A 26,665-nucleotide genomic window follows, 5' to 3' on the forward strand; every position below is an offset into this window, starting at 1 on the left:
AGAATGCAGAGAAGTGTAACTTTCCCAATTGACAAGCAGTTGGATCACTGATGTACTTGACGCTTGGAATGATACCTGATTTTGCATACAATGTGATCTTCCTGTCTTGAGCACTTAATTCAGCTTCATTATAGGATGTAATGAGACTAAAACGAGCATTTGGGTATATAGGAGGTACATGTGACCTAGGAATAATCCCTCATCCACCTTTGTGCAATGGCATATTAGATTGCTACAGTGCTGCAGAGTTTCAATTGATGCTACAAAACTGGAGGAATGAGAAAGCTAAAGGAAGTTTCAATCCCTACAGTTGGTAATGAGGCACCAGTGAGACTCCCTCAACATCCTAAACTCCACCATCAGACAAAACAAAAAGATAAAAATGGCAGAAGAATGGTTCAGATATTTATCACATCTCAACTGAAGATCAACTAGAAGATATGCAGTAAAACTTTATTTATACATTTTTCTCACTTATACAGAATTGGGGAGAAGAGGAGTTTGTGGCACAACTTGACAAGAAGAAGGGACCGGTTGGTAGGACATGTTCTGAGGCATCAAGGGATCACAAATTTAGCATTGGAGGGCAGCGTGGAGGGTAAAAATCGTAGAGGGAGACCAAGAGATGAATACACTAAGCAGATTCAGAAGGATATAGGTTGCAGTAAGTACTGGGAGATGAAGAAACTTGTACAGGATAGAGTAGCATGGAGAGCTGCATCAAACCAGTCTCAGGACTGAAGACCGCAACAACAACAACAACAACAACAAAAACAAAACAACAACATACTTTTGTGTATATGTGTGTGTGTGTGTGTGTGTGTGTGTGTGTGTGTGTGTTGTGTGTGTGTGTGTGTGTGTGTGTGTTGGCAAAATACCCACAGTGTGCACAAGTTAAGATGCAGTGTTTCAGAGTGGGTTGCCGGGAAGTGGATTGGTAAGGCCGATATTAGACTATGATAAAATTTGATAGTATTAATAAAGAACTTTGGCAAAGTTAGGCATTGGTCAAATTTTCTTTGATCAAATCTAATGCCCTGCCTCAGATTTGATCAAAAGAAGTGTTTGTCTTATGTTTACTGCATGGAGAAATCAACCGCTTGGGGTGCTATCATCGCTGCAGCTGTCTGACACACAATGTTTATCAATATGGCTCCCAAATTTACATGGTGCATCACGTATATTATCTCAGAATGCTTGTGCAGCATGCCATCAGGTGTTAATACATCGAAAAAAAGAAATGAAAATAAACATTCTACAGGTAAGATTTTTACTTGCCATTTATTTCATGTTATGCTACTGGAGCCAAAGAACACTTTGAAAAATTATTAATGAATTTGTTTCTTCTGATAGGCAATGCACTACATTGCAGCTGCATTGCACAGAGTTTCAGACGATGCCATTTTGAACTGTTTCTGAAGAGCCAGATTTGGAAATGAATTCCATGATCATGGTGGAAATGATCATACTGATGATATTTCACCTAATGATGAAGAATGGAATCGACTTGAAGAGCAGGCATCATTTTAGGATTATGTGAATGTTGATTAACCTTCTCACTACAGAACCCATGACTATCGCTGTGATAGTTCAGTGTGCATTGCAGGACCTGGATGAGGAATAAACTTACTACGAGGATGATACAGAAGAGCCTCAGCATTCCTCCATGATGTTTAATGATGCAGTAAATGCGTTAGAAATAATTTAACAATTTGCGATGCGCTACAATGTTTCTGATGAAATAATGACAAAGTTATCCCGTTTCGAGGGAACAGTGTACACTATTTCTCTGTCAAAGAAAAAACAAGCAAAAATTACAGACTCTTTTGTTCTGTGTAGAGGTTTACGTTTTCTTTTTATCTTTGTTAAGTATGGTACCTAGTAAGCCTACATAATGTTTTGTAGAATGCAACTTTTTATTTATTGGATTTTTCATTTGTGTTTAACAATTAATTTGATAGTATGGTGCTATATTTCATTTCTACGTTTTTCACACATATGCTTTTCTTTCTGTAGTCCGTTGAAAAATGTATAAACAAAGTTTTATTGTATTGATGAAGGCCCTGTCAAAGCCAAGACTGTCATTTATGTCACAAAATGGGCCTTTAATGTTGGGATATGTGGTTTGTTTCTTTCTCTTTTAATTAAATATGGGAATGTTTTACAGGTATAAATGTCTTCATATACAGGGTGTCCATAATTAAAGCTCCAGTTTCAAAATGCTGTAAAAAGAGAACCACTGCTCAGAATGACATCAAATTTGAACAGCATGTTATATGTACACAACTGTTCCTCAATTTGCGTCTAAGACACCCAACATGACTGTCTTCATGAAAGATCATGCACTGCTAGTAAAGCTCTTTTACAAGAACGGTGACTCTATGTCAGTAATCCTGCCGAAATTCCAGACACCCAAGGGTATGAAAAAAGGCTTTGGTCCGATGTCTGATAGGGTTTGTAGGGCAGGTTGACAGCATCATTTATTGTAGGCCCATGTTCCTTTGAGGATATGAGTTCTGTTGGTCCTGTTACCTGTAACATCACTGGTAAACACCATGAGAGTGTTTTGCCCACCAACATCATTCCAACTCCCTCAACAGCATGGATGTGTAGGTAGGATCATTTTTGTACAAGGTGGCACACCTCTGCTCATTACACAGCCGGTGAAGCAGCTGCTGTAGAGGCGTTTCAGAAATGCTAGAATTATCAGCTGTGATTTCCCTACAGCCTGACCATCCAGATTGCCTGATCTTAATCCATGTGATTTCTGGCAGTGGGGTTATCTGCAAGATGATGAGTTCAGTGCTCCATTTATGAGTATAGCTGAATCAAAGGCACACATTGGGCAAAGCATTCTGAATGTGACTCCCAAGACAAACCAACCTGTTTTGGAACATTCTGTTTATGTATTTCAGCATGTGGCAGCATATTGGACATGTCTTGCACGCGAGTGTCACAGAAATTAGAAACTGATGTCATTTTGCTTTTTGGGCAGTTTTTGGCTCCAGGAAAATTAAAAACCAATGTCATTTTGCTTTTTATGCAGTTTTGACCTCAAGACAGTTGAAACTGACTTTTCCAGCCTGATGTTGTATGACCTTGCTGTGGTGGTTGGGCTTATCTAACTAACAGTGCCACAACTGTTAACTGCTGAACTTGTGCAGTCATGCACATTGAACAGTATGGATGGTACAATGTGCAACTCAAACCATAGCTATCGTATTGCGTTTCATCTGTCATTAGTAGCCGACTGCATTTACATTAAGCACTTACAGTGGCATCTAACGGTAAAATTTTCATTTTTTTTTTTTTTTTTTTTTTTTTTTTTTTTTTTTTTTTTTTTTTTTTTTTTTTGTCCCATGATGTTTCTCCGTGTGTTAATAATATGATGTTCAAAATTGATTTCATTTTGAGCAATGGTTCACTTTCTATGACATTTTTAAACTGTAACTTTAATTATGGGCACCCTGTGTAATTAAGTACCAGTATCAAGCAAGGTTTGTAACACGTACTGCTAAGAAAAGTATCTCCATGCATTGTCTTTAGAATAAAAGTTCAATGCAAAACAGTGAATCTGCAAACTACAGGTTAATCTTGAGACTAATACCACCACAAACTGCAAGATTATATGAAGGAAATGTTTTGATGACCAACAACTTCACGTGTTTACATGTTATGTCATTATACTTTTAAATCTCAAATGATAAAACAGTTTTGAGAACAATAAAATAAGTAAAGGAACCCATATACTATAAATGTTACTGAGCGGATAGGGACATAAACAAGCCCTTTCTTTCCTCTTATATTATTACAACTTCTCATGATAGGGTGGAGTAAAAAGTTCTAGGTGTGTACTTATGACAGGTACTGCAGCCGGCTCTTTTTTGTGGATATGACAAGGGGAGAAGAGCTGGTATAGCAACCAGATGCACCAGCATGTATTGAGTGGGTGATGGAACACCACTTTTGGGAGAGATGAGATGCATTTTGTTTTGGATACTTGTTTCAGTAGTCTTATGAATAAGTGCTTCAGATTTTCCATTACAGAGTGGAACAGTTTGACAACAAGGCCCTGAAACAATGTTCAGTGTGCTGATGGAATGATTCTGCTTTCACAGACATAGTGGTGGCGTTTGAGTTTGAATCAGTTAAAGAAAGCAGGGATTTAATAATGGAAAGTGTAGAAAATGCTATTATGTGTTAAGGGCAAGTAGCAAATGAAACACAACCTATGGAAATCTATGGACTTGATTTTTGATTGTTTGTAATACAATACTGTTACAGACTAGCAGATGAAGAATGCAACAGCAACTTCTTAACTTGAGGCACTTGAGGATGACTAATATTTTCTTTGATTTTCATTAAGAACAAATTCAAACTCTACATATGAATTCAATTGATGATTGATTCAATTAAACTGCAGGTGGCCCATTTCATTTTTCAGTCAAATTTCCATCAAAGAAGCATCATCTGTTAAGTTGAGACAACTTTTTACTTTGGAGAAACCAAGCTCTTTCTGCAGCTTATCAGCACAATTACTCACATGAGTGTCAGCAGATTCTCATGTAATGAAACCATTTGCCCTGCAGCCATTTTAGAGAGATTATGGCCACATGCCTACAAGGTGGCTGTCTGTGCAGCTGTCTACCCTCATCCTCTGGCAGGAAATGCTTAGCAGTGTTGGATGCCTGATTTGGCACTGCCTAACTAGTACTGCAATACCCAGGCACTAGTCAGAGCTGTGCAGGCATTAGCACTGCAAAATGTGCTGAAAACTCTGCAAAGGATTGTGTAGTGCACTATGCACGGCCTGGGTTTGTAGATTTCACTTTCTGAGGAGAATTACTTGTAGATGAGTTATAGTCATGCCTCTGTATAGGAGTGAGGCAATATATTTGACTTCGGTAGAAACTTGAGAAAGTTAGTGATTGATACTGGTCATAATCATGGACGAAATTTGGGGTGGACAAGAACATGGCTTTAATAATGTGACAGTCAGGGCTGTCATAAATTGATGACATAATGACATATATGTTGCTACACTTAAGGTTGTTGGGAGCCATCAAGGGCACTTCAAGATAGGAAATCAGGACAAATATGAATTGTGATTTATTAGTCCTGTTACATCTGGTGTACAGATCCTTGGATCTGCTGTACAGGAAACACATCAAGCCTTAAGTGAACAGTAGAACTGTAGAACAGTCATCCTTGAGTTCTTCAGTGGTATAGTAACATTTTTCTACTAATATGTTATGGAGTAATCTTTTCAAAGGTGTAATGTCCATGTTTAATATGTTCTTACCTTGTGGGTTGTTATATATTTTTAGCCCCATGTACAGGGGTGTCTGAGCATAAAACTTTAAGTAATGCAAGGCAAGTTTGAAGCTCTCTTTGTGACAAGTACCATACATATTGTTAAAGTGGTACTTTTCAAGTTTACATTGGTTTTTGTACACAAAAAGTCAAAATTTCAAAAATTAGAATGAAGAATGGTTAGTATTTTTAATTTTGTAGATAATAGACTAAATGACTCATTTTTATGGGCAGCACACATGTTTCTAATCATTTTCTTTTGAAGAATTAACAGTCTTGCGCTGTTTGTAGAATTTCCCCAGAAAATTATCCCATACTGAATAACTAATTCTAAATAACTATGATAGACAATCTTTCTTATGTCCATATGAGTAGCACCAGATAAAATGAACATTGCAAAAGCTAGGGTATTAATTAATTTGTCAAGAAGCCTATATGTGTCTTCCTGTTAAGACTTTTGTAGGCCCAAGAATTTCATATGGCTTTCTTCTGTCATCAAGTGATAATTATGAGCTGTTTTTGCAAACCAAATTGCTGATGATTTAGAGACAACCTGCACTTTGTGGATCTTTGTGACATACCGTTTTAGTACATTTTTATGGGACCAGGATTCAAGTTTTCCTAGAACATTTTGTACACTGTATGGAAGTTTTTCAATGGTGTCTCTTCTGTTGGGACTGAGGTGTCATCTGCTAACAAGACTGAATGAGCATCAATATTTAATGGTAAATCATTGAAATACTACAAGAGCAGGTAAGGACCCAGTATTGAAACCTGTGGGACTCCTTGGGAAGTTGTTTTCCATTTGGAGTAATAGTTAACTGAATTCGACATTAAAATAGCTCTTTATTTCATTTCTATCAGATAAGAATTGAACCACTGTAATGCAGTATCCTTGATGTCATGGCTCTTAATTTTGTAAAGTAGTTAGAGCGGTTTACTGAATCAGAGGTTTTTTTTTAGATCTCTTAATATCCCTGGAACATTTTTACCCTTTTCCAATGAGGTGCTTATGTTTTCCGTAAATTCTCTGATGGCATTTATTGTGCTTTTTGCTCTTTGAAAACCAAACTGATTTTTAGAAATAATGTCATTTCCTGTAAGAAAATTTTCTAATTGTTTTGCCACAAGTTTTTCAACTATTATAGAAAAACTGGGAAGGACGTAAGTTTCCCATATTTTCTGGTGATAACTTTTTGAATAGTTACTTTATCTCTGTATATTTTAGGACATTTGGGATTCACCATTGTTCAAAAGGACTGATTTATAACAACAGTAAACGGGTCTGGAATAATATGACATTCTGCTTTGATTGCCATGGAAGGTATTCCATCCCATCCAACTGAATGTTTATTTTTTTATGATAATATTGTGACTTTCACAGCCTTCTGAGTGATTGTATTGAATTATTTTAGAACAAGTATTTTGTTTTTCATCTATGTGCCTGTGTTGTAGTGCGATGGGCTCTTATATCTATATCAGATTTTGTTACATTTACAAAGAAATCATTGAAGCAATTTGACATTTGAACAGTGTTTACAATAATATCATTATTAATCTGAATCTGTCAAACTTCTTGACTTTTAACATTTACTCCAACTCTGATTTCGCAACAGACCAGAATGCTTTTGTTTTAGCTTTTTGTTTGGTTATGAAAATACTGTTTGCCAGTATTGTTTGCTGCCACTGTAGCTTTCTTAAAGATAGTCTTGTAGTGCTTAATGTAAATTACAAAGTCTTTCTATTTACTTTAAACTCATTATGCAACTGTCTTTTTCTGGCACTAGAAACTCTTATTCGTGATACAATACAATTCAGTGTACTGTTTACTGTCTTTTCATAAGATTTTGGGGGAAATGTTCCGAACACACCTAAAAACAATCTGAAAATTTTGAAATACTTCCTTGTATCATCAAACTGCTAATTTGTAAGAATATTGTCTATAAGATCGTTGATTGGAAGTTCTCTCTAGCGCACACAGTAAAGTTTAACTTAAATCGAAATTTCTGGACTAAATCATGAAACTTTACAGTGTCACTGGATTCAAATAATCTATTTAAATTGAAGTCTGCTGCAATTGTAATCTTTTTCTTGCTTTCTTTCTTAAAGCTTTTCTAAAAGAGAGTGAAATTTGTCTTAAGATAAGCTTAGTGACAGACCTGTCAGGAATTCTGCAAATTGATATTATCAGAGTATTCAAATCATGTAGCTCTACACAACTACTTTCAAAAATACACTCCTGGAAATGGAAAAAAGAACACATTGACACCGGTGTGTCAGACCCACCATACTTGCTCTGGACACTGCGAGAGGGCTGTACAAGCAATGATCACACGCACGGCACAGCGGACACACCAGGAACCGCGGTGTTGGCCGTCGAATGGCGCTAGCTGCGCAACATTTGTGCACCGCCACCGTCAGTGTCAGCCAGTTTACCGTGGCATACGGAGCTCCATCGCAGTCTTTAACACTGGTAGCATGCCGCGACAGCGTGGACGTGAACCGTATGTGCAGTTGACGGACTTTGAGCGAGGGCGTATAGTGGGCATGTGGGAGGCCGGGTGGACGTACCGCCGAATTGCTCAACACGTGGGGCGTGAGGTCTCCACAGTACATCGATGTTGTCGCCAGTGGTCGGCGGAAGGTGCACGTGCCCGTCGACCCGGGACCGGACCGCAGCGACGCACGGATGCACGCCAAGACCGTAGGATCCTACGCAGTGCCGTAGGGGACCGCACTGCCACTTCCCAGCAAATTAGGGACACTGTTGCTCCTGGGGTATCGGCGAGGACCATTCGCAACCGTCTCCATGAAGCTGGGCTACGGTCCCGCACACCGTTAGGCCGTCTTCCGCTCACGCCCCAACATCGTGCAGCCCGCCTCCAGTGGTGTTGCGACAGGCGTGAATGGAGGGACGAATGGAGACGTGTCGTTTTCAGCGATGAGAGTCGCTTCTGCCGTGGTGCCAATGATGGTCGTATGCATGTTTGGCGCCGTGCAGGTGAGCGCCACAATCAGGACTGCATACGACCGAGGCACACAGGTCCAACAACCGGCATCATGGTGTGGGGAGCGATCTCCTACACTGGCCGTACACCACTGGTGATCGTCAAGGGGACACTGAATAGTGCACAGTACATCCAAACCGTCATCGAACCCATCGTTCTACCATTCCTAGACCGGCAAGGGAACTTGCTGTTTCAACAGGACAATGCACGTCCGCATGTATCCCATGCCACCCAACGTGCTCTAGAAGGTGTAAGTCAACTACCCTGGCCAGCAAGATCTCCGGATCTGTCCCCCATTGAGCATGTTTGGGACTGGATGAAGCGTCGTCTCACGCGGTCTGCATGTCCAGCACGAACGCTGGTCCAACTGAGGCGCCAGGTGGAAATGGCATGGCAAGCCATTCCACAGGACTACATCCAGCATCTCTACGATCGTCTCCATGGGAGAATAGCAGCCTGCATTGCTGCGAAAGGTGGATATACACTGTACTTGTGCCAACATTGTGCAAGCTCTGTTGCCTGTGTCTATGTGCCTGTGGTTCTGTCAGTGTGATCATGTGATGTATCTGACCCCAGGAAAGTGTCAATAAAGTTTCCCCTTCCTGGGACAATGAATTCACGGTGTTCTTATTTCAATTTCCAGGAGTGTACATTCTTCATTTAGGCATCTGAAATCTTCTTTCAATTTGTAGTTCATTGACGCTTCAAGTAGGATACAGGAGCCTCCATGATACATATTGTTTCTATAAAAACTGCTGGCAAGTTTAAAATATTTAACTTTATTTAAAACCTGTATGCAGTCTTTTGTGAGCCAGTGTTCATTTAAGCATACTACCTTTATGTTTACAGGTTCTGAAAGTATAACTTGCTGTTCATCAATTTTAGAGTAACTGATGTTTGGACATTCTGCTGTTAAACTGTTTATATTCATATGCATCAGGACGGAGTTTTTGGATTTGTTTGTGATTTGAAGAGCATAATAACTTCCAGTATATGTAAAGTTCCTATTTTCGAACATCACTTTTAATTTGTCACCCCCCGCCCCTGGAAATTATCAGTTTCCCTTGCTTTTAATGTTTCTGCAGATGTCTGCAAGCATTTTGCTGAAAGTCAGTGAACCTAATCTACTCAGGTGTAGCCTATTCTTTCCCAGACACTTATTGCTTAAAAATTTATTTGAGTCAATGAAAATTGCACCCAGCTTGTCAACTTGTTCCCTAATTTCACTGTTTGTCTTGTTTATATACATATCACATACCGACCTTTTGTGAAAGATTCCACTAACAACAATTCTTGAACTTTAAAAAACAGTTTCGGTTGTGCAAATCAAGTTTTGAGTTTCATTGATTATTTCTTCCTCACTGCTGTTCCTAAAGGAATTTGTCCCAACATGGATTAAAACACCTTTATACACTCCTGGAAATTGAAATAAGAACACCGTGAATTCATTGTCCCAGGAAGGGGAAACTTTATTGACACATTCCTGGGGTCAGATACATCACATGATCACACTGACAGAACCACAGGCACATAGACACAGGCAACAGAGCATGCACAATGTCGGCACTAGTACAGTGTATATCCACCTTTCGCAGCAATGCAGGCTGCTATTCTCCCATGGAGACGATCGTAGAGATGCTGGATGTAGTCCTGTGGAACGGCTTGCCATGCCATTTCCACCTGGCGCCTCAGTTGGACCAGCGTTCGTGCTGGACGTGCAGACCGCGTGAGACGACGCTTCATCCAGTCCCAAACATGCTCAATGGGGGACAGATCCGGAGATCTTGCTGGCCAGGGTAGTTGACTTACACCTTCTAGAGCACGTTGGGTGGCACGGGATACATGCGGACGTGCATTGTCCTGTTGGAACAGCAAGTTCCCTTGCCGGTCTAGGAATGGTAGAACGATGGGTTCGATGACGGTTTGGATGTACCGTGCACTATTCAGTGTCCCCTCGACGATCACCAGTGGTGTACGGCCAGTGTAGGAGATCGCTCCCCACACCATGATGCCGGGTGTTGGCCCTGTGTGCCTCGGTCGTATGCAGTCCTGATTGTGGCGCTCACCTGCACGGCGCCAAACATGCATACGACCATCATTGGCACCAAGGCAGAAGCGACTCTCATCGCTGAAGACGACACGTCTCCATTCGTCCCTCCATTCACGCCTGTCGCAACACCACTGGAGGCGGGCTGCACGATGTTGGGGCGTGAGCGGAAGACGGCCTAACGGTGTGCAGGACCGTAGCCCAGCTTCATAGAGACGGTTGCGAATGGTCCTCGCCGATACCCCAGGAGCAACAGTGTCCATAATTTGCTGGGAAGTGGCGGTGCAGTCCCCTACGGCACTGCGTAGGATCCTACGGTCTTGGCGTGCATCCGTGCGTCGCTGCGCTCCGGTCCTAGGTCGTCGGGCACGTGCACCTTCCGCCGACCACTGGCGACAACATCGATGTACTGTGGAGACCTCACGCCCCACGTGTTGAGCAATTCGGCGGTACGTCCACCCGGCCTCCCACATGCCCACTATACGCCCTCGCTCAAAGTCCGTCAACTGCACATACGGTTCACGTCCACGCTGTCGCGGCATGCTACCAGTGTTAAAGACTGCGATGGAGCTCCGTATGCCATGGCAAACTGGCTGACACTGACGGCGGCGGTGCATAAATGCTGCGCAGCTAGCGCCATTCGACGGCCAACACCGCGGTTCCTGGTGTGTCCGCTGTGCCGTGCGTGTGATCATTGCTTGTACAGCCCTCTCGCAGTGTCCGGAGCAAGTATGGTGGGTCTGACACACCGGTGTCAATGTGTTCTTTTTTCCATTTCCAGGAGTGTATTTGGCTTTCTTCCATTTCCACTTTGTTCAGAACTTAGGATACTTGAAAATGTCCACTGATCTGTTGCAATCAGATTCTGAGACAGATTGATTTCACAACCTGGAAGTGTAGCATTTATCAGTAAGAAGTCACCAATAACAAGAAAGTCACTATTTTTATTTGGCTTTGCTACGATACTTTCATGTTTGTCTGCTTTGTAGGTCACTGTTTTCCATTTAAATTTGTTTATCAGTATTAAGTGGATCACTTCTGTATGTTTTCAATCATGTTTCACACATGTGTATTTTTAAAGTTTTGTTTCGTGTTTGGCTAACGTTTTTCACAAATGCGGGATTCTGTTTCACTTAATTCCGTTTGGAGGATTCCACAAACACAGGACTGCTTTTCTTGCATTAATCTGTCATTTTCTTTCCTTGTGGTCAATATTTCGGTTTTTAATGCCTCTGTGTTCTTTTGTAACAACTTTATAATTTTGTTTTTTGAACTTGTTGTATATCTGTTTCACAGTCACAGGACTGCCTCTCTCATATTAATCTATCACTTTAATTCATTATAGTAAATATTTTATTTTTTAATGCCTCAATGTCCTTTTGTAGTAATTGTATAATTTTGTTTTTTGAGTTCACACAATGCAGAGAGCAGACAAAAGTGGCAGTGTTTAGTTTACCGAAGCAAAGTAGCAAAACTAGAACCCTGCAAATTGCAGAAGCTCTGGCCAACTGTCCCATGGGAAAAGTTTTGCTAAAGAGAATTATCTCGTAACTCCACCCATTGCCTAGACGCTATTGTAAGGCATCACGTAGAAGTTGTCCATGAAAAGGCACATCTTAGCACAGGCGTTAAACTTGATAATTACTCCTGAGAAATGCAATGTCAATGGCTTTAGTAGGTTGGAGTGTTACTACAGTAGTCCCCACTCACAAAAGGACAGAGGATGAGGCCAAGTGATGTAAAACACTGTTGTTGCTGGCCATAGTAGGAGTGCCAGTGATGTTTAGCTTTCAGCTGAATGCTATGTCTGCTAAACGTGAAGTTGATTAATGTAACATCCAGGAGCACCCCTACCTACCAAGTGGGTGAAGGGAGTAATCTAAATGTGGTTGGCCAGAGGAGCCCAGGGGGTGCAGAGTGACTTGTCAGATTGGCTAAAGCTTGTAAAGTGCCAATGGATTAGTGGGTCAATTGTAGGAAGGGAGAAATGATATGCCACCACACTTCTTTAAAAACCTATGTTTTAGTATCCAGAGGGATTTCTCAGTCAGATTGTTGGGGTGCTGAATCTGTCACTCGTGGCCAGTCTTGGTAAGCTCTGACATGTCTGTTTTTCTCACTTGGAGTGGTGCTCTTAAGTTTATACTGTTCTCAAGTTTATACTTAACATGCTTGTAGTCTTTACTACTTGTGTTTGCACTCACCCCTGTGGTTCAGACACTGAATTCTGTTGTGCAACCTGTTGCCTCTTTTGATTTTTCTGATGTTCAGAATCAGCCTGCAGTGTAGTAGTTAGTCTGATCGCTAATAAACAGTGTTATTCAGACCCATGGATCCATGAATCTTCTGCTACAAGCATCCTGTCAAGTCCCCAAATCTGCACCTCTCATAGATGCCCTGTGACAGTGTTTGGCACTGATCCAAGGCATCTACCTGCCTTCACTGGGAATTTGTCTTTCAGCATTTGCTCCTCACCACTTGAAAATTGCACTCTGACCTCAAATCCCCTATCTTCCCTCTATCCTCTGTTAGGATATGACAGGGCTACTGGTGGTAATGAGGAACAGTCTATAGAGAGCCAATAAGGGATATAATTGGTGTGTTTCATGTAGGAATTTTGGCTGCAATGTGCTGAAGTTGATAATCAGCTGAAGAGGAAATACAGTGGGAGTGCAATAGCCAGCTGCAATTGCCATCCAGTATGGGTATGATCTTGGATTTTTAGGAAGCATAGATATGGTGATTCTTGGGGAACAGAAGAAGTAATGGGTATAAGAAAGGGGATAGATACAGAAGGTGAACAGTTCTTGAATGGTCTTATAGATTTTGGCAGGCATTAAAAATAATGTGTGTGCGTGTGTGTATGTGTGTCTACTGCTGACAAAGGCCTTAATGGCCAAAAGCTATAATTATGTGAATTTTTTCTTTAACTAATTAGATTTATTGGCAGTAATATAAATATTTTCTTTTTTAACCCAGTGAGGATGTGGTAGGGTCAATTTGACTGTGCTCATTTTGTTCTGTTGCCAGTTCTTTGTTGCGCATTTTCAAAGTTCTCAGTACTTGTAATTGTTGAAATCCCCTCAATGCGTGCATGAACTCAGTTGGCTGCTATCCGCGAAAGGAGATAAATGAGTGCGAATGATAAGAAGGTATTTGTGATCCTCGCACAACCACAAAGTAGTATTTCTGTGCCTTTTTCAGTTTATCTTTTTCCATGAATGTTTCATGTTTTTTGGTATTTTGGTCAAAATGGACAATAAAGAAAGAAATGCTGAGCATATACGTCATTGCTAGGTGGAATTATCAGTCAGTAAAATCGACTTTACAACAGATGGCAGTGAAAATGAAATTTGTGTAAGTGGTCGCAGTGGCAGTAGTGGTATTGAGCAAGATGCAAGTGAAGGCAATGGCAATGAAGATAATATACTACTAAATGGGCTAGAAAATAATTCTCACAATGCTGTGTTACCAGAATTAGTCGATTGATCGGAAAATCAGGTACACAGTTCATTTTATTTTGGTAAAGATGGATCCAAGTGATGCAAAAATCCAGCTCAATAACAAGTTTGGATCCGTTCTGAAAATATCATCAGGCAGGTACCTGACATGAGTTTAATGGCAAGATTAGCAAAGACAGAGATTGAATGCTGGAGTCTGTTTTGCAGTGAAAATGTGCTTAGTATTATCTTGAAATACACAAACTAACAAATTGCAGAAAGGAAAGCAGCTTATGAAGTAGTTGCAAATCACTATTTTATGAAGGAAATGACTATGAGTGAGCTGAAGACTTATGTAGACTTGTACATTGCTGGATTTTACCAATCTGGGAGGCAGAACACCTTTGACCTTCGGACTTCAGATGGAACAGGCGTGGAAATATTTCAACTGACCATGACACGGCGACATTTTCATTTTATTCAAAGCTGGCTCCGTTTTGACGATAAATCCACATGCGAAGAAAGAAAACAGATGGGCAACTTAGCACCAATATGTCAGATATTTGAAATATTCATTGAAAACTGCAAGAAAGCGTATGTACTAGGAGCATATACAACCATAGATGAAATGCTGCTTGCATTCAGAAGCAGATACAAATTTAGACAACGTATTCCATCAAAACCGGCCAAATATGGCATAAAAATATTTGCCTTGATTGATACAAAGAATTTCTATACCTTCAACCTCGAAATATTTGCTGGAAAGCAGCTAGAGGGACCGTTTTCACTGAGTAATAAACCACTTGATGTGGTGAAGCAGCTGTTGCAAACCATTTCAACAACCGTAATGTGACTTTTGATAACTGGTTTATGAGCTATGAACTAGTGTAATATCTGGTGAAAAAATACAAGCTAACTTCTGTGGCAAAAGTGTGTAAGAACAAGAGGCAAATCCCTCCTGAATTTTTCAAGACTCGTGATAGAGAAATCTACTCATCAAAGTTTGGTTTCCAAAAAGAAATTACACTTGTTTCTCATATACCAAAGAAAAACAAAGTTGTTTTGCTCATGTCTAATCTTCACCACAGTGCTGAAATTGATGGATCAACAGGAAATAAAAAGAACCAGAGATAAAAATGTTTTATAATTGTACGAAAGGTTGAGTTGACATTGCAGATGAGCTGTCAGTGACTTATGATGTAAGACCCAACCCAAAAAAATGGCCTCAGACTGTCTTATAAGCAATACTGAATATGGCCAGCATAAATGCTACTATTGTTCAGTGATCAAGTAACAATAAAAACCAAAAGCATCCACTTGAGTGCCTGACAGGAAATGTCTCAACTGCCAAGCACTTTGTGTAAGAGAATCAGAGAATTTAGAGGAGAGTCTTCACAAGAATTGACAAGAACACATTGTGTCAAAAGTTATTATTCATTTTGTATTTGAAGAAGACTTATCTCGTATATACAGGGTGCGGCAGTGTTCATAATAGGACATTAAAAACACACCATCAGGCAGTAACTGTAATTTATTTATTACCTCTTATGTCAATTAATAGTTAATGGTATGCCATTTAATAATGTGTAAGTCATTGTCCATTGCATGGATTACTTTTTGAATATGTCTCCTGTCAAATGATGCCTCTCCTCTTCCCAACACATTCATGTAGGTGGCGTTGGAAGCATTCCATAACTCGACCTAACATGTTCCCTGGGATATTGCCGATGGCAGTTCTGATGCAATCCTTCATCTCAGGAATGATGGCACAATGTGTTTGGAACACTTCTTGTTGCAGGTAGCCTCAAAGGAAAAAGTCTGCACATGAAAGGTCAGGTGAGTGAAGCGGCCAGGAAATGTCACCAAACCGGGAAATTACTCTACCGGGAAATGTCTGTCGCAAGAATTCCATGCAAATTCTGTCTGTATGTGAGGTTGCTCCATCTTGTTGAAACCATAATTGTACCACATCGGCATTGGCCATACCTAATTGGGGAAGAATGAGGTCTTGCAGCATTTTTAGGTAGTGTTCACTGATGACAGTTACAGCTGGCGCGCATGCCTGCAGTACGTCATTGTACAACACAAGTCAAATTACACTATGAAGGCTACCGCACCCTGTATGTAGCAAAAAATCCAAATTACTGATGAGAATGTATAGTTTTGTAGATTTTAAAAAATTGTAACATTAAGAGCTGTTAAAATGATTATTTTGTAGACTTTATGTAGAAATTAAGTAATGAAGCATTTATACACTTAATGGTGTTTATTTCTATGAAAATCCTTTACTTAATTAAGAATTCATAAATTTAATTTCGATCTTTTGTTAGAAAGTGCCAATAAAAACTTAAAAATTTAAATGTAAAACAGGGTCAGACCGAAAGAACACTGAAATTGGCCATAAAATAAAACTTTTTTTTCCTGTCTACAGAAATAAGTTTATACCAAATAAATTATCATTATTATAGCGTTTGGTAAGGTTCCTCCATATTTTAGTAATTCTGTTGTAAAAGCTAAACAGGACAGGTCCGTTCCCCTTCTCCTGACTTTCATTTAATCATACATCTCATATATCTTTCCTTGCTCACAGAGTATGTGTTCAAATTAACTGCTTTCTGTATGCTCTTGATTTAAATGCACTGATAGAAATTTAGGTTTGATTTTTATGGTATTTATTTACTTTGTAGGTTTTTTTAGCCTATATACATGTAACAGGAAGAATGAAGTGAATAGAATTCAAATGTTTTTTGTTTATAAATTATGTAATTTTATTGGAACTGTATAATTAAAAATGTTATTTTGGCTTTGGTTTAAGGTTGCTGAAATAACCCATTTAATTGGAAAACAGATATCAGTGGATATTTTCTTGATTGACTGGGAGCGTCCAAGAGCCAGAAGTACTGTATGGCACAGAAACAAAAAGTCTGATGCAGAAAATTCAGAGCAGCCAGTTAGTGTGTGGAGGACTTACTTCATTGCAAATGAATGGAATGAGATACAGACAAAGAGAAAGACAAGTCTGGTTTTTCAGCTGTCAGTAACATTACTTTTTCTCAAGGTCTGTGACTAATGTTAATCTGAAGTGAATTTACTATTTAAAACTATTTCTACATTTCAGAGTAATTCCAATATTTGTATACATTCGTATTATTTAAAACACGAAACAATAGGATATCAGAATCAAGTAGCACTTGATTTTGTGCCACGTGAAAAATGTGATAATAGTTTTAAGCAAATTCCATTTTGTTTACTGGGACAAAAAAATTAAGAAGATACCAGTGTTGATGAATTTTTCCAGCGACTCATTGCTGTAATGTTGTTATGACTTCATAACATAAAACATATGTTTTGTACGTACTACTGACTTTTTCAGAAATTCAAGAATGTTTGGGTCCCAGAAACATATTTTATTTCAATATTACCAACATGTGTCATTTCTTACAGATAATCTTGAACAGCTGATAGAAGTTGGAAAACAGTTCCTGTAAAATAGATACATTTTCTCACAGTAATATTCATTAACATCTAAGTTTATAGACAGAAAGTTGAACAGGCTTTCATTTAATGTCTGTCATCATTCAGGAGGTACAGTCACCAAATATGGCCTCAGTAATCTTCCATCCAGTTTTCTAACCTATGCTGTGGGAGAAATTAAGGCAGATTCCCTCAGCCAACCATAATCAATTGAAGACCACTTACTCATATTTAAAAAAAAGAAGAAGAAGATATACAATATGTACGATTTTCTGATGTGATGTTATGAAATCAGCCCTTGGTCTCTTCATTCTACTTGGAATGGCTTTTTATTACTCTTATAACTTGCACATCATGACGAACTGACCTGCACCACTTCTAAACCCAATATTTTGTACCTAGTTGCTGCCTTTGTCTTTTCATCCACTCTGAACCATTTTTTTTTTTTTTTTAACTCTTGTCACTACCCCGTTATAAGAAAGGTAGAAAGAAGGATACTAATAATTAGCTGAAAGAAATATTGCAGAGCAGTCTAATCAATTTTCAAAAATATACTGATGCATATATATCGCCATCAAGTGAAATTATCCCCACCATAAAAGGATAATGGAGCTTTCAAGAACATTCTGGGATATTATAGGATTTTCTTGAACATCCTGGAAAATTATAGAACATTCTCAAACCTTCTGGAAGATTCTATAAAATTCTGAAACATTCTACAACATTCTCCTACTATTTACAACATTCTAGAACATTCAATCCAGAACATTCTAGAACATTCAGTCCAGAACATTCAGGAACATTCCGGTCAGTCACAGCCACTTCAGCACTTGATTCTCTCCTACTTCACTGACTTGCTATAACAAGTCCATTGGCACAGTGTCCTCTTTTGACACCAATATTTTTGAACCCAACCTCTGCAGTTCCACACCCACACCTTCTTCATAGATAGGGACTGAAGGGCTATCATACCATATAACTCCATGGGGCTGTGGGTATAAGTTGTGTAATTATAGCAGAAAGTATGGGCATATGACACTTACAGCTATTATGTACAGGGTGATTATAATTAAAGTTAAATTTTCAGACTGCTGTAGAAATAACACCACTGGTCGGAATGATGTCAAATTGCAACAGAATATTATCGGAGAAGGGGGAAAACGTATGGCAGAAGAAAAAAAAGTGTGAAAATTGATCAATAGAATATGTAAATGAAACACCTGTCATGCGCACAATTAATTGAAATTGGTATAAACACGCCAGGTATATGGCTTTTCTTCCTTTTGCATCTGCAACATTCGCCATGACTGTCTCAAGGCAGAATTGCGCTCTGCTTGTAAAACTGTACCACAAGAATGTTGACTGTGCACGTCACTCTGCAAAAGTTCCAGACACTGAAGGGTTTGAAAAAAGGCATTGGTCTGATGACTGCCAAGGGTCTGGAGAAAATGATTCGGAAATTCGAAAAGATGGGTTCTTTTGGTATGCAACCTGGTAGAGGGAGGAAACAAATTGATTCAACATAAATTGCCTGAACATTGGACGTACCCATGACCATGGTGCGTAAAATCCTATGAAACATGCTTCTTTGTTATCCATTCAAAATTACTCGTGTACATGAGCTGCTTCCTGTTGGCCTGCCAACAAGAGAGACCTTTGCTTTAGAATTTCTTGCTCACATGGAAGTGGACAATGATTGGTTGTGGAAGATTTTGTGGACAGATGAAGCCCACTTCCTTCTGACATGATTCATCAATACACAGAACTGTTGAATGTGGGGAACAGAAAATCTGCACGCAAATCAACTTGTACCACTTCATCCTGAAAAGGTCACTTTGTGGAGCGGGTTTATGGCATCTTTTATCATGACAAGATATGTCAATACACAGAATTGTTGAATATGGGGAATAGAAAATCCACACACAAATCAACCAGTACCACTTCATCCTGAAAAGCTCACTGTGTGGTGCAGGTTTATGGCATCTTTTATCATAGGGCCGTATGTTTTCAAAGAGACAGGTGCTTCTGGTCCTGTTACCTGTACTGTCACTGGTAAGCACTATGAGTGTCTTTTGTGCAGTCACGTCATTCCAGCTCTCCAACAGCTTGGATTTGTGGATGGGATCATTTTTGTGCAATATGGGGCACTTCCGCACATTGCAAGTCCAGTTAAGCAGCTCCGGAAGTGCCATTTTGAAAATGCTAGAATTATCAGCCACCATTTCCCTACAACCTGGCTGTCCTGATCACCTGATCTTAATCCATGTGACTTTTGGCTGTGGGGCTATCTGAAAGATGTTGTGTTCAGTGTTCCAATTGCAAACTTAGCTGCATTGAAGGCACACATTGTGCAACACATTCTGAACGTGACACTAGAAACACTTCAAGCAGTTGTGGAACATGCTGTTTCTCGATTTCAACTTGTTGCAGAAAATGGTGGACAGCATATTGAACATGTTTTGCGCCTGTCACTTGGAAATTAATAATCCGATTTGATTGTGATTGATACTTTTTATGTGGTTTCTGGCCTCAGGACAATTAAATACTGATGTAATTGATGCCTTTTATGCAGTTTTTGGCCTCAGGACAAATAAAAACTGATTTTTCCCATCCAACATGATATGGATAGGCTTACGTAATTAACAATATCACACCTGTACACCCCTGCACCAGTTTGTTTGATTTCAGACGTACACTTTAGGCATTGTTGTGATTTATTTGTCACTTGTAGTCTACCACTATTAAATTATGATGCTTACAGCGCCATCTATTGCTACATTTTGTAACTATTTATTTTTCTTCAGCCATATGTTTTCCCCCTTCTTCGATAATATTCCATTGCAGTTTGACGTCATTCTGACCAATAGTGTTATTTCTTCAGTGGTTTGAAAGTTTAACTTTAATTGTAATCACCCTGTACATTGCTTACTAATCAGTCTCATTGCATACCTCCTCCATGAAGGTACTAGAAAAAAATTAGATATGCGAGAGCCATAAATTAATATACTTATTCAATTTCAGTTTGCATTTCTATAGGCTCTCACCACAGAACATTCTACTTTGCAATTAACAATCAGTATTCTCGTAGAGAATTTCAAATAATGTGGCATCAGAGTTCCTACTGGTAACTTAGTTTTCATCCTGTGCGATTGAAAGTATGTGAGTGTTGCATTAAGCGACTCAAGGAGTATACGCAATAGCATCTTCAGAATGGGAAATAATAACTACATGTATACTACATGGATCAATCCTGTCTTGTTATCATTGTATACAAATTATCTTCCCACAAAATTCCAAGAAGGAAAAATAGTTCTCATTACTTATGGTGCAAGAATTGTAATTAAGCCTAATGGAGTAACTTTGACAGTTGAGAGGGAAAATAATATTTTGTTCGACATTAGGAACTGATGGTATGCAAATGGATTGTCACTGAACTTAGATAAACTGGAATGCATGCAATTCGGTATTGCACAAATCCTTAAATCACCTTCAGAAATAATGTGTGAAGCTAAATCAATAAACAGAACTAAACATACTAAATTCTTAGCTGTTTATATTGGTAAGAACCCAAACAGAAAGACATGTGTTACACATCTTAGACGTCTAAGCACTGCAATGTTTATGTTATGGATAATGTATGTCAAACAGTTGACTAAATTTTCTTATTTCCATCCACTAATGTTTATCACATCATATTCTGGGGTAACGTGTCACTGACAAAACAAGTGTTTGTTGCACAAAAGTGTGTAATAAGAATAATATGTAGTATGCTTTCTAGAACCTCGCATAGGCAGCTCATTAAACAGTTGGGCATACTGAAAACAACCTCAAGCACATTTACTCCCTTATGAAGTTTAATGTCAATAATGTGTCACAGTTTGAAAACTAGGTCAAGCAAATTGTTTAAATGGTCACCCCATCATTGAGAGAGTGTTCTATAGTTGTAAAACGGACTCATTGTACATCATTGTGATAGATCACAATTATATGCAAATAACAAAACTAAACTCAGCAATGTTGTAGAACCCTAACACCTCACTGAACAAATAAGCAGTAACATAAATTGATATTCATGTTTGGTAAATTCTACAGTCATAGTGGTTTTTCAGCTCTGGCCTCTTTTTCACTTCACTTGATGTCATCTAAGGTAGTAATGGAACAAACATACCCATCAAAAGACCTATATCATTAGAACAGTGCGGTCTCCAATCTTGAACAAAGTGAGATTTACAGTGGCTTCTTTTATGCTACCGAGCTGTCTGCCGATTCTGACATAATATTGTAGACAATGTAGGTCTTGTGCTCTAGAGGATTAGCCATGGACCCAATTAATATAGGCAACAGATCCACTCAACATGACAGTAACCCCACGTGAAACAGGTGATTCTGAATAAACCAAGTTAGGAAATACTCAGTCCAAAAGTAGTTCTCTGTATAGGAGAGTATAGGCTAAAACCTGTTTTGATGTTCTGGCAGGTCTTAGTTTCACAGCCCACCTTTGGGAAAGTGTGCCATAAGCATGCCATGTCAATCAAGAGACAATTACAACAGAAGTATGCTAGATCCCTTCTTCCCTGTTCTGTATGCCAACAGATATATGTTGTATTGTTGTGCAATGCTGACAGGCTTTGCTTCCCAATGCTGTGCTACAAACGCATGATGTACTTCATCTTTAGTTATCCTATTTCCATTGCACAAAATCATGTCTCATTTGTTGACTTGATGACCATTTATCTTCAACTAAGTGTTACTTTTTGTTTAATCCTTCAACTGGCTGAAAATCATGCCTCATTAAAATTGACTTTAGTTATCAGATTATCATTCATCAATGACACCCGTTGCTGAGTGTAATTCAATGTCTTCAATTTTCATGGTGGTATTAATTCAATTCTTTAAGCATTAAAATCTGTCGTCACACTTTTCTCCTTCATGTTTTAAAAAGATTTCACTTTGTCTGTAGTACATGACTGTCAGGGCACACAAAATTTTCTGCTTTTTTTCCAATAACTTCTATTGCCATCTTACATGAAATTTATTTGGTGCTATCTACTTCAGTCATTATTGATTTATTCCCTTAAATTGGTTGTGCTTCATTTCTATTGGATTCCTGTTTCATAACTTTTACTCCCGCAATTCATCACATTTTTTAAATTACATTTTCTTCAGATCCAGGACTGAGTAAATGTGTTAATATGTCCCATACCATTGTAATTTTTCTTTTAGAATTAATTGTAGATTTTGGTACTTCATACACCCAAATTCAGTTCTGGAATAATGATGATATGGAAAAGATTGATTGCTAGAAATATTTCAGCTTTTGGAGAAACGAAGTCCTTCTCCGGAAGTAGAAAACTAAAAAAACACACACACACACACAAACACAGCAAGTGCTTTTAGGAATTAAGGCACATAAGACCTGAGCAGCAATCTATATAAGGTAGGAAGTGAGTGTAAGGTGTGGGGTGGAGGGATAGCAGCATAGGTGTAAGGGAAAGATCTAGTCCTCCTTTGTGGGCTTGCAGAGATGGGTGGGAATGGGTTAGGGCTGCAAGGTGCAGTATCTGAGGGCTGTGGTGGTGGTGGTGTTGGTGTTGGGGGGATCTTTTCCTCTTCTCTACGACCCTCCTCTCCCTTTCCCCCTCCCCGTTCTCCCCACCCAACACCCAACACAGGCCTCTAGATGCTGCACCTCTTGTCCACCCCAGGCCTCTTCATTACCAACGATTGAGGTAGCACAGTTGTTAAATTGCTACTCTCACATTTAGGAGTAAGTCAGTTCAAATTTCCGTCTGGCCATTCAGATTTAGGTTTTCCATTATTTCCCTTAATAGTTCAAGGCAAGTGTTGGGATGATCCTTTGAAAAGGAGAAGCCTGATTTCCTTCCATATGCTTTCATAATTCGAGCATGTGTTCTGTCTCTAATGAAAGCATTAAACTCCGATCTTCCTTCTTCCTTCCTTCCTTCCTTCCTTCCTTCCTTACCCCCAATACCTACCATAGCTAGGTTGCTGCTCGCGTCAGCCGCAGTTGCAGTTCGGCCTTAGGGCCTGGAGGCAGAGTGGCTGTGTGTGTGTGTGTGTGTGTGTGTGTGGGGGGGGGGGGGGGCACGTATTGTCTAATTCGGAAGAAAGCCCTTTTGGCTGAGAGCTGTCTTGTTTGTCTGTCTTTTTGTTGTGCCTGTCTGTGATTCAACATCCACGCTATATGGAGAGTAGCAATCTATCCTTTTCATAATATTGCCATTATTCCATCCTGGATTTTCCATTGTTAGATTAAATAAACTGGTAGACTTATTACATCATCCTTCACCTTAATCAAAATATAGAACTTATGTTAAGAACTTTTAAAGTCGTATCATCCATATAGAATCTCGTTGAACTCTGTAGCTGTTATCCAATGAAGAGTAGTTGAGGAAGACTGCAACTAGGTTGATTGGGGTCCTGAAGCTATGACTAGCAAATCAAATTGTCTGCACAGGCTGCAAACTGCCCCATCACCTCTGAGTAACTTAAAACAATAGTGAAACAAATTTGTATTAGTAAACACATAAAATGAAATACAAAATTTTTCACTTTAGCACAGTTGATTGATTTATAAGCAGCCCAGAACAATATTTAGTTCCACTTTTAACATTTTTTGTTTAACCCTGATATGTATCAACATGCATTCTGTACATTCAAATCTGTTACAACAAAACTAAAAAACCTTCAAAGCTGCACAGAAGTTTGTTGTTATTGACTGATGACTAATTTCAGACCTTTTTAGTCCATTTTCTTTCAAATCAGCCACTTAAGTCGTACAATAACATCTATTATGTTGAACGCTGGCCACATTATTTGTGTGTATCTGTGGGCGCGCGCGTGTGTGACTATGCTGTGCGGCAATCTACAATCAGCATCCCCCCCCCCCCCCAATCCCACACGCATTCAGCATCCCCCCCCCCAATCCCACACGCAGACACACATGCGCAAACACGTGTGCACATGCTGTGGGACCAGCATTCACATGTAATTCATTGTTGTTGTATGATGTGGATGATTTGAAAGAAAACGGACTGAAAAGGTCCAAAACTAGTCATCAGTTATTAAAGACAACCTTCTGTGCAACTCTGACTTTGTTATAGTTTTGTTAAATCATTTAAAGTTGCTACTTGTTGTTGTCCAGCATGCTGAAAGCAAGCAAAAGCAAATCTGTTAGAACCAATTTCCCACAGACCAGTCGTTTGGCCTCATTAAATATTGGTCACATGCGGGCAAAGCACTGTGGCGCTCGCTTTCACTTTTGTTCTTAGTTTAACAACTCTTCAACAACTGAGCCTGGTGAAATTCTGACCCGTTTTGTCACACAAGAGAGAGGTCTGTTGAATCTCTCAGAAAATCGAGCGATATACTGCCAGAACACTGTTCTGCATATTATTCAAGCTTTTATTCAATCGGCCCATTCTTTTTTTGAGTGATAATTTTCAAAAGTGTTCTTGAATTTGTATCACACATTGCATTAAGGATCGCATTATGCTAATATCTTGAAAAATATGACAATAATATCTTTCTATACTGAAGATACTTACCTTTTTTAATGGAAAATTATGTTTTTATACTTTACGTGCAATGATCCTCAACAGTTTATCTATTTTTCTATGCAGGTAATTGGTCTTGGAGAATGGGGCTCTGAGTAATCCATATGTGCTTCTTGGTGTAATAATTATCACTGGTGTCTGTGAATTTGCATCATACGTGGTGTTGAAGGCCACATTGTGCTACCATCTTGAAAAATGTGGCTAGACTATATTAGTAAACTAAAAATACTAACTGTCAACGTACTTAGGAAAAATTGTTTTTTGTTTATGTTTAAGTGGTTCCTATCAGTTCTTTTATTTTTCTAAGCAGGTAATTGGTCTGGAGAACTGGGCTCTGAGTAACCCAAACTTGCACTCAAGCATATTAGAATCGACAATGGGAAATCCACCATGTGTTATGTTTCGATTTGCTATAGGAGTGACAGTCTACTTGGTGATTTATGTGTTGCAGGTATGTAATATTATTTGATGATGGTGAAACTGTAAGAAATAAGATGTGGAAATCCTGATACAACAAGGAACTGCTAATTATCTTGTGTTTCGTAAAAGGTGATCTACACACATTACTACTGGAGGCTCTCCTCTTGGTTTATTCATCAGAAGAGATATATACAGGGCCCTCCTCAGAAACAGAGGACATTATCTTATGTCCTAATTCCAAAGTGAAATATGGGCCACTCCATTCAAAGTTCTGACTATCACAGAGTCTACTGTATAAACACTGTAGCAAAGCCATTGGCACACTTGCTGCTCACTCCACAGGTCCCATCGCAACTGACTCAAACCAGGCCTGTGCCAGTGTATAATCTGGATTCTGGCATCATCTTGTCAGGGGGTACTACTGATGACAAATGCCTTCTGGTTAGTGGCACCAAAGTGTTTGATTGTAATCGTGCATCAGGTATTTGGTTCCCGTACTGATGTTGGGTGGCATCACTACATCCCATCTGCTCCAAGTAGCAACTGCTGGGGGAGAATGCACAGGTGGTGCATCATCTGGAAGAACTGGGAAAGGTGACGGGTCAGTGTCCATGGGTGTTGCTTAGGAATGCCGAGACAGGAGGAGGGTTGGTGGTAGATGCATGAGACACTGTGGGACTGGTTGGTCCACCAAGCTCAGAGGAATAGGTGGCTGCTGACCAGGATGGCATAGACAAAGTTAATTTCAATGCCATCACAGAAGTGTATGGATAGAAGCCACACTATACATAATGACCAGCAGTGCACAGAGGTCATCCCATGGACCCTTGTTGAATGGTGTGAGACATGAGAGCCTTACACCTGGGTGCCCACCTGGAAGAGGGAGGCCTCGGTTGTGGTGTGCACTGACAGTGGTTGCAGCATATCCAAGAAGGTCATGCCAGTCATGCAGCCACTCCACTAGACTGCAGCCCGTGGACAGTGTGGCCCTGTAAGTTGCTAGAAAACTGCAGAGGGTGTTAGGTCCTGTTGAAGCATGCGAAAAAGTGTGGTGCACAGGTGTTCAATCCCATAACAGGTACATAACCATTCAAAGTCATTGGAGGTAAATGCCATTCTGTTAACAGAAACTAAATTTCTTGGATTGCCTTCAAGGGCAATAATTTTTTTCGAGGCTGTGATAGTAGCTTCAGTAGTAAACTGAGTCATGTGGAAGGGAAGTCAGAAAAGGGATTAATTATGACTAATCACATGAAGCCCAGAAAAGACCAGCAAAATCTGCCCCACAGTGCTGGTCCAGGAAGAGCTGGGGAGGTGCAGCTTGATGGGTGTGAGTGGCAGAACATTGGTGGACCAGGCCCACACGTCAGAGTCAGTATCTGGCCA

At 39.6% G+C, this 26,665-nt stretch overlaps 1 protein-coding gene across 2 annotated transcripts in view; it reads left to right on the forward strand.

Moving 5' to 3' along the window:
- Positions 1-26,665, forward strand: part of LOC126190985 (meckelin) — a 224,027-nt gene that overhangs the window by 129,614 nt on the left and 67,748 nt on the right. For both annotated transcript variants that reach the window (XM_049931661.1, XM_049931662.1), the window contains 2 exons: positions 16,624-16,866; positions 25,170-25,310. In XM_049931661.1, coding sequence (XP_049787618.1) covers positions 16,624-16,866; positions 25,170-25,310 — 384 coding nt within the window. The remainder of the gene's footprint in view (positions 1-16,623; positions 16,867-25,169; positions 25,311-26,665) is intronic.

This window comes from Schistocerca cancellata, chromosome 6 (genome assembly GCF_023864275.1).
Source record: "Schistocerca cancellata isolate TAMUIC-IGC-003103 chromosome 6, iqSchCanc2.1, whole genome shotgun sequence".
NCBI classification, from domain to species: Eukaryota; Metazoa; Arthropoda; class Insecta; order Orthoptera; family Acrididae; genus Schistocerca; species Schistocerca cancellata.